General features: G+C 35.7%; 1 protein-coding gene across 2 annotated transcripts in view; it reads left to right on the top strand.

Moving 5' to 3' along the window:
- The window catches only part of Ptprq (protein tyrosine phosphatase receptor type Q), a 169,657-nt gene that overhangs the window by 81,745 nt on the left and 70,472 nt on the right, over positions 1–17,440 (top strand). For both annotated transcript variants that reach the window (XM_057757836.1, XM_057757837.1), the window contains exon 26: positions 3,930–4,253. In XM_057757836.1, coding sequence (XP_057613819.1) covers positions 3,930–4,253 — 324 coding nt within the window. The remainder of the gene's footprint in view (positions 1–3,929; positions 4,254–17,440) is intronic.

Raw genomic sequence — 17,440 nt, 5'->3', positions numbered from 1 at the left:
TGTATATATCTTTTAATCATTTTCTTTCTGTAGAGATACAGTCCTTAGAAAACAGAAAAAAAAAAAAAAACTAAATCATCATTCAACTAGGGTTAGTATTGTGGCACATATCTTGTGGAAAACCTTTCATTTAGCAATAAATACATTACTTTTCTCACTTATACCCTTCATTGTTGAAATAATATTCACTAGGTATCAATGTTGAACCAGCATTATAGGCTAAAATGAGTCCCTTCTGGCAATTAAGCATATGATAGTTTTAGCATACTGATACTTGTGTGTGCTTATATTTCCGTAACACTTTTTAAAAATAGATCATATGAACGTTCTAAAAGCTAAAATTTTCCTAACAAAGTCTGAAAAATTGTGGTGATTATTTTTAGTTTTTGTAAATATAGTTAAAAATCATCAGATAGTGTAAACATCCATGCAAGAAGACACACAATGTATCTTAAATGCTTAGTTAAAAATAAAGAAGTTTCAAAACTTGGTTTTGCTTAATTGTGTACCTAACCAGGTTAGGTGAGAAAGCAAACCAAGTGACCATCAGCCTCTTGTGGTAAGAGGCTGGCAATTTCTAAAATGTGACTCTCATAAATTAACATAATATTTAAATATTATATGTATGTCCATCTTCAATGTAGATACTGCAATTTAGTCCATGGAGACTGGGGGATATTTAAATCTCTAGCAAGTTTAACATAGTACCACAGGCTCTTGAGTTCAACTGTGATGAGCATGTTTTTTGCTGATACAAATAATTTATGAATAAAAATGTAATTTCCTAAATGCTTTGGTCATTAATGTTGATCGCTTCATCACAGTTCAGTCATGTTTAGAAAATTTAAGCAAGCTGTGTGATTACTCCAGGAAACATGGAATGATGTGTTCAAATTAGTACCATCTGTGGGTTAAAAAAAAAAAGTTTGAAATTTTTAGTCATTCTTAAAGAATGGAAATCTGATTCTCCATGCTAAAGTGGGAGTAATCCTCTTTGTATCTGTAATTCAATAGGGCGGTTGCCTTGAAATGGTCCAGTTCCGCATACAGTTCATCAAAAGTGAAGATACTGGGTATAGATGAGGGTTACTGCTGGTCATATAGGAGTACTTGTGAACTTGCCCTGTTATAGATTATCCGTGCATAACAGCATATATTGGGTGTCTCATCATTTCTAGTTCATCTTTCTAGATACATTGAATGGAAAAATGTGTGCTGTATTTGATGCCACATCAAAATCAAAGGACTATTTCAAGGAATTAGAATTTATTCACACAAATACTTGCTGGGGAACCACACTCTCCATTGTTGATTCTGTGTGGTTGTTTCATGGTATGAAACAGAAGAGTTTGCTGCACGTGAGCATATGTTTCCACTATCAACAGTATGGAAATCATATATCTGGGCTTTGTCAGGCAAAAGTATGACTCTATTTACAGTTTTCTTCTTTGGAAAACTTACTCGGGCAAAACTGGATTCTTTGAACCAGTAATTTACTGAAAATATGATTCTGCATCAATTTTTTTCTTGAAGTCTCATTTGCTAATATCTGAATGTTGAAAGACAACGTTGCTCCCACAGCCACAGACAACAATTGTGTCTCCTGATAAGATGAGGAGCCGGTACCTCTGCCTTTTGTAGTTTATTAACTAGCATCTGCTCTCTCGTGTATGGGGAACTAGACAAGATCTTCTGAGAAAATGGGAGCGTGGGGGTGAGGATGGTAGAAAAGGATGAGGAGAGGATATGGGGAGGGAGGAGGAGAACATGAGGGAATGGATGGTCAAGATGGGAGAAGGATAGCACAAGGAAGGAGATATCCTGATTGAGGGAGCCATTGTGGGGCTGGCAAGAAACCAAGCACTAGAGAAATTCCCAGGGGTAATTCAAAATTTTAAGACACGAAGCCTACCTCTTCCACAGAACTCCAGACACACATAGACATCTATCATTTCTAATTTCTACTGAGTATCTGAGAGGCATTTCAGAGTTACCATACAAAAATAAAACTTTATCCTTTCTTCCAAATCTTTCTCCTTCCACAGGGCTCTGATCTTTTGATTGGTTCTCATCTTTCAGTTTGCTCAGTCTCACGGCCTGGGGACATTCAGTTTTCCTCCCCTTCCTCTCACCGTTTGAAAGCTCCTCTTCCCTTCTCTCGCTACCATCTGAGTCCAGACCACTGGGGCCCTTTGTGCTGACATTACAAACCCTACACATACATTTCCCCATTCTCATCCTTGTCTCCCTTCAGTCTGTCTTAACTCAGTAGCAGGAATGGTTCTGCAGATGCATGCTGGAGCCTGCCTTTTCTCTGCGGATGGAACAGCCGTAACAACACTCTGTAATAATGCGCCCAATCTGGTCTGCAACTCTCGAACCTCCCCTCCTGCTAGTCACTCCTCGCTCCTTGTTATTTTGTAGCAAAGCAAATCATCATCCTATAATAATCACTTTAATTAGAGTTTCCTCTACCAGAGTTAGTACTCCTGGAAGCATTTATACAACTCCCTCCCTTTCCTTTATCAGGAAGTGAATATCTTGTCTTTTAACGTATTATTATCCACGAAGTCTTCTTCCATTCCCCGCTTTACCTTTTCTTCTACATCAGCAACCACCTTCCAATTCACCCTATACAACACTATCTGTATATTTTAAGCATTTCTATGTGTATGAATGTTTTTTCTGTGTGTTGTATGTGCACTGCATGTGTCCCTTGTGTGTGCAGAGACCAGTAGAGGGCACCAGATCTCCAGGAACTGTAGTCAAGGAAGGTGGTAAGCAACCCTGTGGGTGCTGGGAAGAGAGCTTAGGGTCTTCTGTGGGGAAAGCAAGGTCTTTTAACCATGGAACCGTCTCTCCATTGCCCATATTATTTATATTTTTATTGTACTTTAATATAAATTTATTTAATTAAATATTTTTTTAAAATATAAATTTCACCAAGCAAAGATCTGGATTTGTTTACTGTATATTTGATACTACAATATTATCCATACTAGTAGGTGATTATTACATATTTATTAATATTTTACTAATTTCACTTATTTAGGAATGAGTGAGTTTTCTGAACATTTATTATCTTTACTTTTAATCTGAATATTAGCATAATTTTCATTAATATTTCAATTTTTAAAGGTCAAAATCATTTTTACATCATTTTCAAAAGGGTCTTGGAGGTATGGATAAGCACTCATAGTTGAGAACAGTTCCAATACTACTTAGCTTATTGATCTTTCATATTTCTCACTATAATATGTTTTTATTACTTTAAATTTCCTTTAAAAACATGAGCTTTGGTGTATACTGATTGCCCAATAGTGGGCTCAGAGTCTGATAGAAGGTTCCCAGTTATTAAAGTAAAGTGTTGTAGGGCTCCTACTAAAAGCACACGGTTGTGACAATATATTGTCATGTTAGTCTGTATGGTAATACTAGTGTGTTGGGGTTGTTACAGAAAGAGTTAACTTTCATTATACACGATATCAACAGAGTTCAATTAATTACATGAATTTATTAAGTAAGCTGGCTTACTTAAAACAGTTTTTAATCAAAACTTCTAATAAAAAGAATGTGCTTATTGCTTACTAGATACCTGAATAATTAAAAAATCCTCCTTAGGAACAGAACAATAAAAATTCAGGCTGTATCTAGGGAAGTTCTGAGGATGATGTAAGCATATGATTATCTTTGTATCCATAAATTTTTCTATGCAAATCCAGAGTGTTTGTCTACAACCATTTTAGAGTGGGTTATACAGTCAAGTTAGAAATGAAGAATAACCAAAATGTTGGAAATGATGGCCCCAAAAGGATCGACAGAAGATTCTGCTCACTAAGTGTGACAATAACGAGCTGAGCGCTGCCATCACGTGACTTATCTTTACAGGTTGCATTTTAATGTTTGTAACTTTTCCCTTTAATTCTTAGTTCCCAGTGTTCCCACAAATATAGCTTTTACTAATGTACAGTCAACTAGTGCAACGCTAACATGGATAAAACCTGACACTATCCTTGGCTACTTCCAAAACTACAAGATCACCACTCAGCTCCGTGCTCAAAAATGCAGAGAATGGGAATCTGACGAGTGTGTTGAACACCAAAAGGTTCAATTCCTCTATGAAGTGGACGTAACAGAAGAAACGGTGTACGGATTAAAGAAATTTAGGTGGTATAGATTCCAAGTGGCTGCCAGCACCAATGCTGGTTATGGCAATGCTTCCAGTTGGATTTCTACACAAACCCTGCCTGGCCGTGAGTATTGTCTTGACGTATTTATTCATACTGCTTCTGATATGCTAATGGTTTTTACTTATTTCACTGTGTACAAAATCACCAAATGTGAAAATGAGTTATTATGCAAACTAACTTATGCAGCAACATATTTGCTTTTAATTAAACAAAACTAAGTGTAAAACTAAATTCCAGTGATTGTTATAACTTTTTATATACACCTAGAACTGTGTCAACATCTTAGAGTCTTATATTACAACAAGGAATTATGGGGACACTCCCTTATGGAATACCATTAAGTCGTATTAATTAGCCATATGCTGACCTAGAGTGATTTCTGAACATTCACTTCATATATATTGGTTTTGTGACTTTTGTTTGGTTTTCTGAAATGAGGGTTTCTCTGCACTTTGGAGCCTGTCCTGGAACTAGCTCTGGTAGACCGGGCTGGCCTTGAACTCACAGAGATTCATCTGCCTCTGCCTTCCAAGAGCAGGGATTAAATTGTGCACCACCACATCTGTCAGTTTTGTGACTTTTATGTGGAATTTTCAACTATTTTTATTGAATTCAGACCCATACAAGCATACATAACATAAACACTGTAAATGTGATGACCCTAATAGATGTCAGTTTCTGGGAAAAATATTATCAAGCATCTGATAAACACCTAAAGATAGGGAGAAGAAAAAAATAATATAAAGAAGCGTAATCTGTCATAATAATATTTACAGTTCAAATTCAGGGAAAAGTCCTGAAAATACATTTCTTTTTGGAAATAATTTAGTATAGATAAAGATTACTCTTAAATTTAAGTTTCATATTTTAAAATAACTGGCCTCCCCATTTACTTAAGAAACATTAATAGCCATGTTTGGGTCCTATCTTCATAGAAGTGTGGGAATTTCCATGAAACGTAAATCATTTGCAAGTCAAATTCTGAATGCCAGATTTATGTAGATGTTCTCTGAAAACCCATCTTTGTCCCAGGCCTAACCCTTCTGATTCAACATAGCTGCTCATGCCAGCACTACTCCCCTTCTGTGTTAACTTATACACAACAACAAAATACCTGACCAAAGGGACTTAAGAAAGAGGGACTTATTTTATCTTAGAGTTCCACAGAGATTAGTCCGCAATTGCAGGGGGCCATGGTATCGGGAGCATGCCCACGACTGGACACATTGTACTTGTAGTCATGAAGCAGAGCAAGAACCAGAAGTAGACCACTCTATAAAACCTCTCCATTGGCCCTCCAGGGGGTTGCTTCCTCCTGAAAGCCTCCTTCCACTAAAAATTCCACAATCTTCCCAAAATTTCCAGTAACTGGGGGTGAAATATTCAAACATGAACCTGTCAGAGACATTTTATATAAAAGATAAACCCTCTAAGTACAGAATTTATACTGTTCCTCTCTTAATGAAGTTCTGATTCAGGGATTCCTCTCCAATTAAAATTTTATTTTCCCAAAAGAATTCTTTCTTATTAGCAGACAGACAGATAAAGACTGACAGACAGACAGACACACACATGATTTTTAGTGACAAATGGATTCTGTTGTGGGACCTTATAGCTAATAAAATAAGCTTTCATCTAGACACTTTGTCTGGTTCCTTGACTGTATCTTTTGTTACAGTTCCCTGGAGTGACTGGGTCATTTTTATCATAGCGATTAGCAAATGTTGTTTAGTGTAATTCTACACTTGACGTCGAATCCCCCAAATTCAGTTTTCAACACATTGCTTATCCGAGTTCTTTTCTTTACTACTTTGGCTTTTCTGGAAGATTTTCCCCTCTAGTTTCCTTGTTTCTTTCCCCCCGACTTTCCTGTCAGTCCTTTCTTAGTTACTCTTGCTTATTTTTCCTGCCCTGTTCTTTTTTTAATTCTAAATGTTGGAATATCCAGAAATTCATCTTTGTTTTTTCTTTAATATTGCATAGCATCAGGAGATGTTACATTAATTAGATTTATTCTGTCCTATGATTTTTGTCTACTTACATATTGATTATCCTTAAATCTGTATAGTCCCAAATGCTCCCAGCAACTGTATATCTGTATGACTTGATAGCATTGGGCAGGCATGTCTCATAAACCTCTTGAAGTAAGTAAAATCTAAAGACCAAATCTCCCCTATAGTCTTCGCTTTGATATCTTTGTATATACTACTATTCATTTACTTGCAGAAAATGAAAATCTAGGCAGTGTTTTTTTCCTCTTTTATCAGTCTAGGATTAACTTCAACTAAGTGAACTAACTTGACTTTTTATGACTGACTTGTAACCACCTTTTCCTTACTTCTACCTCTTGTTTATGCTATAGTATTTTTGCTGCTAAAATTCCTGCTTTTTTGGCTGAAATGTTATACCCTGTCTTTCTTAGCATGATCAGAAGAAAATATTTATATAACCTTCTATTTAACGATTCATGTTTAGAATCATATACGACCTCTTCATCTAAAATAGCCATATAGTTATTTTTATAGCATCATCTTCCAGTGAATAAATAATTACCTAGTTATTTTAAAAGTTTTTGTTGATTGTTAGTGTAATCTAATTAGCTGGGATACTTTCTGATAATAGCAGATATTCTCTAAGCATTTCCTAAATAAATGAAAGTTGACTGAATAAACTATAGTTGATAAGGGAGAAGGAGTTGTTTTCCAGTGTGGGTGATAATTAGGATGCCAATGCTAAGAGAGAGAGAGAGAGAGAGAGGGAGAGAGAGAGAGAGAGAGAGAGAGAGAGAGAGAGAGAGAGAGAGAGAGAGAGAGAATATGTAAAAACACATTAGATTCAGTTGGGATAAGTCAATAAGAATAGTCATTTTATTTATTTATTTTTATTTTTGCTTAAAAAATTTCCACCTCCTCCTCTCCTCCCATTTCCCCCCTTCCCCTCCCCTCCCCCTCCCTCTCCAGTTCAAAGAGCAGTCAGGGTTCCTTGCCCTGTAGGAAATCCAAGGTCCTCTCCCCTCCATCCAGGTCTAGGAAGGTGAGCATCCAAACAGATGCCAGTATATGCAGTAGGATCAAAACCAGAGCCATCCCAACCATCCCATTCCCCCAAGCTCTCCCAATCCCCCTTCTCACTTTTTTCTCCCCATCTCCCCTTACTCCCACCCCACCCCCACCCCCAAGTTTCCAATTTTTGCCTGGCAATCTTTTCTCCTTCTAAAATCCAGGAGGATAACCATATGTTTTTCTTTGGGTTCACCTTCTTATTTAGCTTCTCTAGGATCACGAATTATAGACTCAATGTCCTTTATTTATGGCTAGAATCCACTTATGAGTGAGTACATACCATATTCATCTTTTTGGGTCTGGGTTACCTCACTCAGGATAGTGTTTATTTGAGAAAACATTGCTATTTTTTTATTTACTTTTTTGAAAATTTTGTATACAAGTACTACATTTTCATCATTTTTACTACTCTTTCTTCTCCCTTCAGCTCCTGCAGCATTCTGCCTAATTTCCTTTCAAATCCATGGCCTCTTCTTCCATAATTATTGTTACACACACACACGCACACACACAGCTGATTCCATTTGCGGTTGCTCTTATGTGTTTAGGGTTGATCTCTTGGGATTAGACAACCTAACAAAATGCTCATCTATGGGGAAAACTGATTAACTCTTTCTGAGCAGCTGTTGATTGCCTAGAGTTCTTCATTTAGAGGTGACACCTGGAGAAATTCCCCCATATTCATTGGCATACCAACTGGTTGCCAAATCTTGCTTAGACAACCATATTGTTGAGATCATTGATGTAACTTTCCTATCATATTTTCAAGGCACTATCTAATAAAAGGCATCCTAGTCCACTGGCTCTTACAAGCTTTCCAACCCCTCTCTCATGGTGTTTCCTGACCCATGGGTGTAGGGTTACGCTGTAAATTTAACCAGTTGGTTTTGGGAACTGCATTCTCACCTGTTCTTAGCATTTGGGCTAGTTTGGGATGTCTGTAATAATCTCCAGCTGGGGCAAGAAGAAACTTCTTGGATGAGAGGAGTACAGCGACTGTGGATATAAGGATCAGTATTCAAAATACTGTTAGAAATTCTTTTTTTTTTTTTTTTTTTTTTTTTTTGGTTTTTCGAGACAAGGTTTCTCTGTGGTTTTTGGAGCCTGTCCTGGAACTAGCTCTTGTAGACCAGGCTGGTCTCGAACTCACAGAGATCCGCCTGCCTCTGCCTCCCAAGTGCTGGGATTAAAGGCGTGCGCCACCACCGCCCGGCTAGAAATTCTTTTAGCTTAGGAAAAACGGCAACAGTGGGCTCCCCTCTCAGGTCTATGTCCTCTGCAGGCACAGGAAACTGAAACCAGCAAGAGACAGACACGTAAATATGAAAGCATGGGCAAAGCTATGGTCTGAGGTGCTCCTGATAGCAGTAGGCAAATGACAAAGTGGGACTTTTAACTAAAAGAACAAACTTTAAAGCCCAGGAATCTATATGTGATTGGAAAGAGTATCACAATGAATAAAGCTCACTGATATGAGACAATTGAATGATAGGAACGATGGAAAATTAGCAGATAATGTATTATCCACAGCCTTGTTCCCTCTGGCCCAACTATTTGGTCTTCTGATGTAGCACGGTTAATAAAAACCCAGAGACAGAAATTGGGGTTCAACCTGAAGGTCAGAAAAGCAAAATAGTCAGCCACTGGCTCTTACCTCGACCTCAGTCTGTAATGGCGATCCTGCCTCCAGGAATATCAAAATGAGACTGTGTGTGAGAGCTGTCTCCTCCTGTCTTACATTCCTCTCTAGGGCTGGGATTAAAGGTTTCTGTGACAAACTAGTGTGGCTACTGGGATTAAAAATGTGTGTCACCACTGCCTGGTCTGTAAGGCTGACCAAGGGGTCTGTTTTCAGGCAAGCATTATTTATTAAAATACAAATGAAAAATCACTATACTCTGATGTTTGGTAGGAAACAGCAAGGTTAGATATTTTTAAGTGAACACACCTAGTTTTTAACTTGGAAGTAATTTTTAAAAATTAAAAGAATATGTTTGATGTGTATCTCAAACACATCACATCTGGTCTGTTCATTTGCAACTTTGGGATAGAATATGCCTGTTTCTCAGTGTCTTCTATGAAAGGTTCCATCCTGCATCCTGTGAGCAGCTTGCTCATGAAGTGCCTACTTCTACCCATATACTGCCTCAGGAAGTAAACTCTCTAAAAGCGCTGACTCTTAAAGAGACACTTAAGGCTACTGTAGATTTGTTTAATTAGCATAACAACATATCACATCAATTCAGAATCTAGCAAATAAAGTGAAGAAGTTGGATTCTTGACATTTCATGTGCTTGAATTGCTAGTTGAACACTATTCCTTACACTACTTCTGACACTTCTTACCCATTGTTAAGACTTTATTATCATATTGTTTACAGAAACAAATGAATAAATTACATTCCGTTTGAGATCAGTCAGTCAAGATGCATAGGTATTTTCAACCCTTTCTGGTGTGAAAAAGAAATAATCTTAGTAACTGGGGGGAAAAAGTTGCGTATTGAATAAAACAATATATGTGTGTATATATTATATATGTTTATTGTAAATTATTACATTATATACTATACACATAATATATTAATATATATTATTTAAGAACATTATATATGTTTTTCTGTTTGCTATGCAAGTATTTTTCCAGTGTAACGATATGTCATATACATATAGTAATATATACATATATGGTATAGAAAATGAAAATATAGTACATGTATTATATATTTAGCACATGTGTACCTTTGCTACATGGATCATACATACATGAAATGATATTTAAAAATAAAAAGCATTTAAACAGTCAAATATTAAAATTCTTAAAGAGCAGTTATGTTTAACCAGTCAGTTAACTCAAAACTGGAGATAGATTATTTTTTGTAAATAATCATTTATATGTGTATCTGTGCTTATTTTAGCTTTATGAAAGTATATTATGTTTTTAGCATTGATAAAGCCATACATCTTGAGGGAGACCCTGCCTCAAAGAAAACCAGAGAAAACAAACAATGAAAATGAATTTAAAAACCAAACGAAAATCTGTTTTAAAACAGTCATGTTTTCAGCACTTAAATAATGCTCAGGTTTCTTTATATCAAAAATTAATAAACATTTTATAAAATCATATAATCCAGATGAAAATAGTTAATGTTTTAGATTACTCTCTACAATTGGAAAATGGTGTGTTGTTTCGTCATACAATTTAAGACAAAGTATTTAATCACATATCTGAATTAGATGAGAAGAAAATTGAAACAAAAATATAAAAATAACGTTTCATATAAGTGTGTGTTTTGTTTAACCTGTGGGAAGTTGTTCCGAAGCATTTATTAATACAACAACTTACTAGCACTTAGTGCCTTTAAGAAAGGGATCGTGCTTGATGATAAGTCTGAAATTAAACTGTTCAGAAGCTGAAGTTCAAAAAAAATGTCCAAGTGTGAATCACAAGTGTAAAGGCTGGTTTACAGCATCAGAAAGTGTTATTATTAAATCTCTCTGGGCTCGTAAAGAAGAGCAACAGGACAGAATCTCTCTGAGTTCGAATTGTCTTTGAATGCAAATCTGCAAATATAAACCAGAATGAACAGAAGAAACGATACCCAGCCAATTCAAACTATGTTTCTTTCTCGCTTGTTCTGTGGTCTCCATAATGAAGCAAAATGTTTTCTCCTTAAATCATCTCTATAGAAATTATATCTCTATTTTGTTCTGTGTGAATATAGACACAAAGCACAAAATTACAAGGCACAGAGAGTGACTTAACTTAAAACGTTACCTTATAGATTATTATATCCATCCTTTTGTTTCTGCTTATCCTTATCCTTAGTTTGAGCTGTGTGGTCTGAGAGTATAGCATAGAAATCGGTTAAGTCCTTGTGTTGTGCAACAGGCGTGCATAATAATAAGGAAAGAGACAACATTAAAGAAGTGTGGGTGTGAAATTAGTATGGAATGAAGAGGGAATCTCATTACTTGAATCTCCTATAGACCACCAGGACAGAGGGATTGTAAGAAAGGAAAATTCCTGAGGTAGAGCCTAGGTTGTGAAAACCACAGGATACCATACTCATGAGGAATTTTAACTACCCAAACATCTGTCATGTTAAAAAAATTCAACAAAACACGCCTCATCAAAGAAGTTTCTAAGGAATGTAACTTTACAAACTAAAAAAGAAGGAAAGACAAGCAGAGGACTGAGTGCACCTTAACGTGTCTTAAAAGGTTGTTAATGCATTGCCATATATTGTCTTTTTTTAATTTAATTTGTAAAATACACTTACAAGCAATGTTAGAGCAACACAAATATAAAGACACAATGCCAAAGTGATGTTAGCCATAAATAGGAAAATTGAATCCAGGACACACGAAATTCCACTGCCTGGAATTTCCACTCTGTTAGAATAGTTCTCCTGCCACTAGGGAAAATAGAACAATTATAATTTATTCTATAAATGAAATCAGTCAAATGCTGTTGAAACTTGTCTATATCAGTTGCCTAGAACTATCAAATCTGTCTTTTAAAATTGTTTCTTCTTTAGACCTGTATATTGATGTTATTGGTCTAACCATTTTAGATTTCCAAAGGTTCAATTGCCAGTCTCCTCTGTGCCATGGTCAGTCTTTTCCTTCCTTTTGTTTCCTGGTCCTACATACTAAACAACTAATTGTCTAGTTGTTGAATGTAGCAGCAGAGGAATCATTATTGGTTCTTGTTTTTGCCTATTCGCATCATCCATGAACTTTCCTGTTTAAATCGTTCTTGTTTTTGTATTTATTTTTCTTTTGTTAAGGTTTCCAAGAATATTCTTCATATCCATCTTCTGGGTTAGTACAAAAGATACTTTAACATTTGTCCTATTTTCTAATTTTTAACCACACCATTTTTATGATGACAGGTTTTTGATGCTTTTGTATACCTTTGTGTAAAACATACCCTTCAGCATTCTTTAGACAACCATTTGTTCCTTTATGCTTCTGTATTTCTTCTGTTCTTAGTGTGCTTTCCATACTTTTTTGAAGAACAGCTACCTTTTCTTTCCAATTTGTATTTTAAAAAAGCTTCTAGACATTTCACTTCCTGTTTTTGCCTCTAAAATGTTTTTCTAAAATATTAAACTAGTTACATCATAATTTATTTTGTTCTTGGATGGGACTTTGAGTACCTTAAAAGCAGAAATAATCAAGTAATCATTACTTATGAATTCTTCATCATTCATGCATTTGTACCTATGATGTACTATAGATATTGAAGAAAGATGTTATTTGATGGGCAACCATTTCAAATTAAAACCTATGTTTCAAAGTAATTCATATAAATTTTCTTAGTTTTCTGAATCTTGTCTTTCAAATATTTGTATAGGTGTTGTTAAAGATAAATTCCATCCAGTGAGTTACTATTCATGTAGAATAGATTTAGCTTCATTTTAAGAATTTATCTACTTAATACTTTTCAGAATTTTGAGTTTTCTTCTTAATAATCAGCATAAATCTGAATTTTTATACAGGAAAGAAGTATGCACCTCATATTTCTGCCAGGACTTCAAACAGTGAAGAAATAATTTTCTAAAACGAATCTAAACACTCATGATATTTCATACCTTTTAAAATGACTGAAGAATTCAAAGTACATAAACAATTTGTTGAAATAATGAATTATATATTAAATGTACACGGTGAAGGAAGATTACTCACACAGGGCACAAAAGGGAAGTACACTGTGTTACACCTAGGGTGCTACCGCACAAGTCAAAGATGGTTGGTAGTCTTAAGAGACAGACGGTAAGCATATAACACTTCATAATATCATTTAATAAATAGTGTTAAATGAGCTGTTCCAAATTATTAAACAAATGTCCCAGAATTCAAAACAAAGAACAGGATGTCCAGGAAGTGTCTCAGTGAGGGCTCGATATCCATAGTGTAACAGAAGCCAGAGACCTTGAACCAGACCCATGAATCATTGCAATTAACACTTACAAGTCAAGATGTACAGACTAATGTATATACTGTGTGACTCACTGTGTCACACTATAGCTTCCATGGACAGATGATTTCCTTTCTTTTAATTTTTTTGGTGGGGGAGAATGTTTCAAGGACACAGGGTGGTTATGAAGGGGCAACAGGGAGGTGAATGGGATCGGGATGCATGATGTGATATCCACAAAGAATCAATAAAAAGTTAAAAATATATTTTTATTGAAATTTCATTAACATAACCAAAAAGACTGTTTTGCAACAAATTTACTAAATTCTACAAAAGAAATTATAAAGGTTATCACCATGTTTTTCAAAAAAATTTAGTGTTTAGACCCATTCTTCACAGAGTAGGAGGGAGACTCCTACTGTCCTATTTATGACTCAAGCCTAGTTTCTCTTTTCAGAATTAAAACAATCGCCTTCTTTCTTAGCACAAACTTCAAATCTCATTTCTAGTTGGATTTGCTTTCACTCTACAGAGAATAATTTTTCATTTGATTCAGAAAGATCTATAAAGGAAGATTAGTGTGTTGGGATTTTGGGTTTGTATCTACCTCGCCAGCCTCAGAAACTAAATCATCAAAAATTCAGCTGTTTTTTTTCATTTTTTAAGATATAATAAAAACTCATAGTTGACTATGGAAAGCTCTAAATAAAAAGAAACATGATTGCTGTACCTCAGGAGTGTTATTGAAAATGTTTTTTATTTATTTTCGTCAAATATATCTTGATAATATTTTTTCTTCTCTCTCATCTTTGAACAGATCTTCCCTCTCCACCTCCTTACCCACAGTTCCATTCTCTCACTCTTTCTTTCTTCCTCTCTTTCTCTCAAAGGAAAAAGAAAAAAAAAACACACAAAGAATAAAAGTCAAAAATTAGAACAAGCAAGCAAAAATTAATAAGACAAAAAAGTCTAAAACAAAGCAAAGGGCACACAAAAGACGTGGAATTTGTTTTGTGTTGACCAAGTACTTTTGGGAATAGGTCCTGCCCTTAGAGTATAGTTGCTATGCCAATGACACCCCATTAGAGAAAAGTGATTTTCCTTTTTCTCACAGTTATAAATGGCAACTAGCTTCATGGTTAGGAGTGTGATTTTTCACACACTTCCCCTTCTCCTTGTTGATGTTGTTATCTGGTTTGAACGTGTGCAGGCCTTGAGCCTACTCTCCTAGATTCTGTGAGATCACATGTTCACCAGCCCTGTTGTGTCTGGATGGAACAGTTTTCTGGGACTCATTCTGACCTCTGACTCTTACAATCCTTTGGCTTATTGTTCATATAGATGACTGTGCTTTGCAGGGAAGGGTTTGATAAAGATATTCAAAATGTCTCGGCACATTGTCCCCTTATATGCCTCTAGTAATTCCTGTCTACTCCAAGAAGAAGCTTTTCTGGTGAGAGTTGAGTGGTGTATTGATCTACAGGTATAGCATTATGCTATTAAGACTCATTTTTATTGCTGTGATCCTTTAACAGTATAACAGTAGCAGATTTTCCTTTAGGACCCCTGCCCTATATTGTTTCAGGTTCTTTGCCAGTGTAGCAGTGTGAGGTGTGGGTTCCGTCTTATGGAATGGCCTTAAATAAAATCAAAACATGGTTGGCTTCTTCCATTACATTTGTGCTGTGGTTGCATCAGTATATCTTACAGTTTGGTCTCAGTTGTGGGTCTCAGGGTTTCTAGTTGGGCAATATAAATAATTACTTTTCTCAGGCTGAGTAACTGAATGGAGAGCTGTAGGTTCCATTATCCATTATTCAGAACAATGATAGTAACAGTAATCTTTTCTTTTTCTTTTTAGATATAGGGTTTCTCTGTGTAACAGCCCTAGCTGTTCTGGAACTAGTTCTTCTAGACCAGGCTGGCCTCAAACTCACAGAGATCCACCTGCCTCTTCCTCAAAGTGATGGGATTAAAGGCGTGCACCACCACCACCACCTGGCAGCAACAGTAATCTTAAGGGATGGCCATGTATTATACTCATACAGCCCTAATGACTGCACACCTGTACAGTCAAGTACCGTGTTCATCTGTAGCATTGAGCCTGGACACTCACACCTTAGCAGGACTGGGAAAATCCTCTGAGTGGGTATAAATGTACTAGTAGACCAAGCATGGCTGTGGACATGTGAAATTTCAGCACTTGGGAGTGGAGGTGAGAGACAATGAGTTTGAGGTCATTCTAGGCTCAGCCTATAATGCACCGAGGGACATTTTCTAGAGTGGGGAAAGCAGTTCAGTAACAGTATAGACTTTATCAGTACTGGAATAGTACTGAGTATTATTACCAGGAGCATCTGCCAAGATAATAATTAACAAGAAATATCAGCAAGGTTATAAAATTAATTGATTAAAAGCATTCAAATATATTGTCAGAAAAGGGTTTTTACAGTCTTAATGTTTTCAAAATACAAATAAAAATGCTTTTAAAATCTTAAATATATGAGCAAATTGTATGCCTTTTTCTACAATATTAGAAATAAATATTTTATTTCTAATTACATGAAATTAAAAGAAATATCAGTGTGTAATATTATTAGCTCTAACTAATTGATATAAGAAACATCTGAATATATTTATCTACATTTTTAGCAAATAATCCAAGCATTTCCAATCACAAATGAATGGGTTGGAGCTTTCTGTAACACCATATCCTGAAAGTATACTTTGGAGGTTATTTTAATCCCTTGTTTTTGAGTTATCTTTAATGATGTCTCAATAATTATATTACCTAAATTATGCCCTTTAGCAAGTGAGAAAGAGAGCAAAACAGTCATGTTTATTTTTTCTCCTAATGTTCAATTCTGCTTCTGGTCTTACTTGAGTGATTTTTCATTATTTATGTGTCCCTTTCAAAGACAAGATGGATTTCGCTATATTTTTTGATGCCTTTATGGAACACAATGACCTATTATGCTCTAGAAACTTTGGAGACTGGAAGAAGCAATGGTAGCAGTAAGTTTATTTCATAGTTTATCCAGAACCAAGACAGCATAACAGTAAATCAGTTTGTGGATTGACTGTCTGGGGTTGTGCATCCCCAGGTGATCACTAGCTTCCATAAACCTGCAGAGCTATCTTCCCAGCCTTCACAGAAGCAGGAAACAGCTAATCTATCCCCTTGTCTACCACTGTTACTACATTCCGAAAGGTATGCTGACATTAGAAAGCAATGCTGCTTACACGTGTATGATAAATAGCTGTTCTGAGTGCATATTAATTAATTGTGCCTTCCCCAGGGTTCAATTCATTTAGTGTGAAGTATGGCATAGTTGGGAGTTGCACTCTTATAAATATTGAGGATGATATAGATGCTACTGCAAATTTATTTTGAAAATGTGATACAATTCTAGAAAAAGATATGTCATTCTAAATTAATACAATATTGGGATATTTTAATTATAATCTGGCAGTGTTAGTGTTAGAGTGGATTTTGTTTATATTTTGTATTTCTTTCATTACATCTCTTTAGTAAACTTGTGTGAAATGATAATAAATGACGCCTTTAAGAAACAAATGAAATAACTATATGGTAAAGTCTAATGGTGTGAGCATCCATTAATCATTTTCCCTACTTATTATGTGGTGTAATTTGACATTTAGATTCGCGGTACCTGCTCTTCATGGTGCTAATATGTTGTTGTGATAACTATAGAGCAAGATTAAGGTTTGTAAAATGGTAGGAAATATTTTATGTACTAAGAGTATACTAACATTCCAGCCAAGGAAAGCACAGTGCTCTAGGGAAAAACAACCAATTATCACATTCATGGCACCGCTGGAATGAGGCATGCACTGAGATGCTCTCACTGTGTGGAAACATTGTAAATTTAATGCTGTGTTTCTTTAGAAGCCTTTGATGCCTTAGGTCCTTTAAGATATGCAGCCCGGACTAGATTTTCTCTAGTTTTTAGAGATACCTGAAACATAAAGCTAATTCCTCCAGGTCCAGCTCACAATTCTAGAGGTTGTTGATGACTTTGCAGCACAGAAATCATAGAACCCTTCACTTATTGATGATGGTTGTTAGGAATCCTATGATCCAGTCTGTCAAGTTCTGAATTACCATAACCTGACTAGGAGGCATTTTCAAATAAAGTTTAAACCGAACTTGAATGAAAATACCCTTACAGAAAATTTTAGTTACAATTCATAGAGCTCAGGATTTTCAACCTTGTGAATTGCTATCACTTCTTATTTTTATTT

This window comes from Chionomys nivalis, chromosome 25 (assembly GCF_950005125.1).
Source record: "Chionomys nivalis chromosome 25, mChiNiv1.1, whole genome shotgun sequence".
Taxonomy (NCBI): domain Eukaryota; kingdom Metazoa; phylum Chordata; class Mammalia; order Rodentia; family Cricetidae; genus Chionomys; species Chionomys nivalis.
Note: the sequence above shows the minus strand (reverse complement) of the source record. Positions and strands in the feature narration are given on the sequence as shown.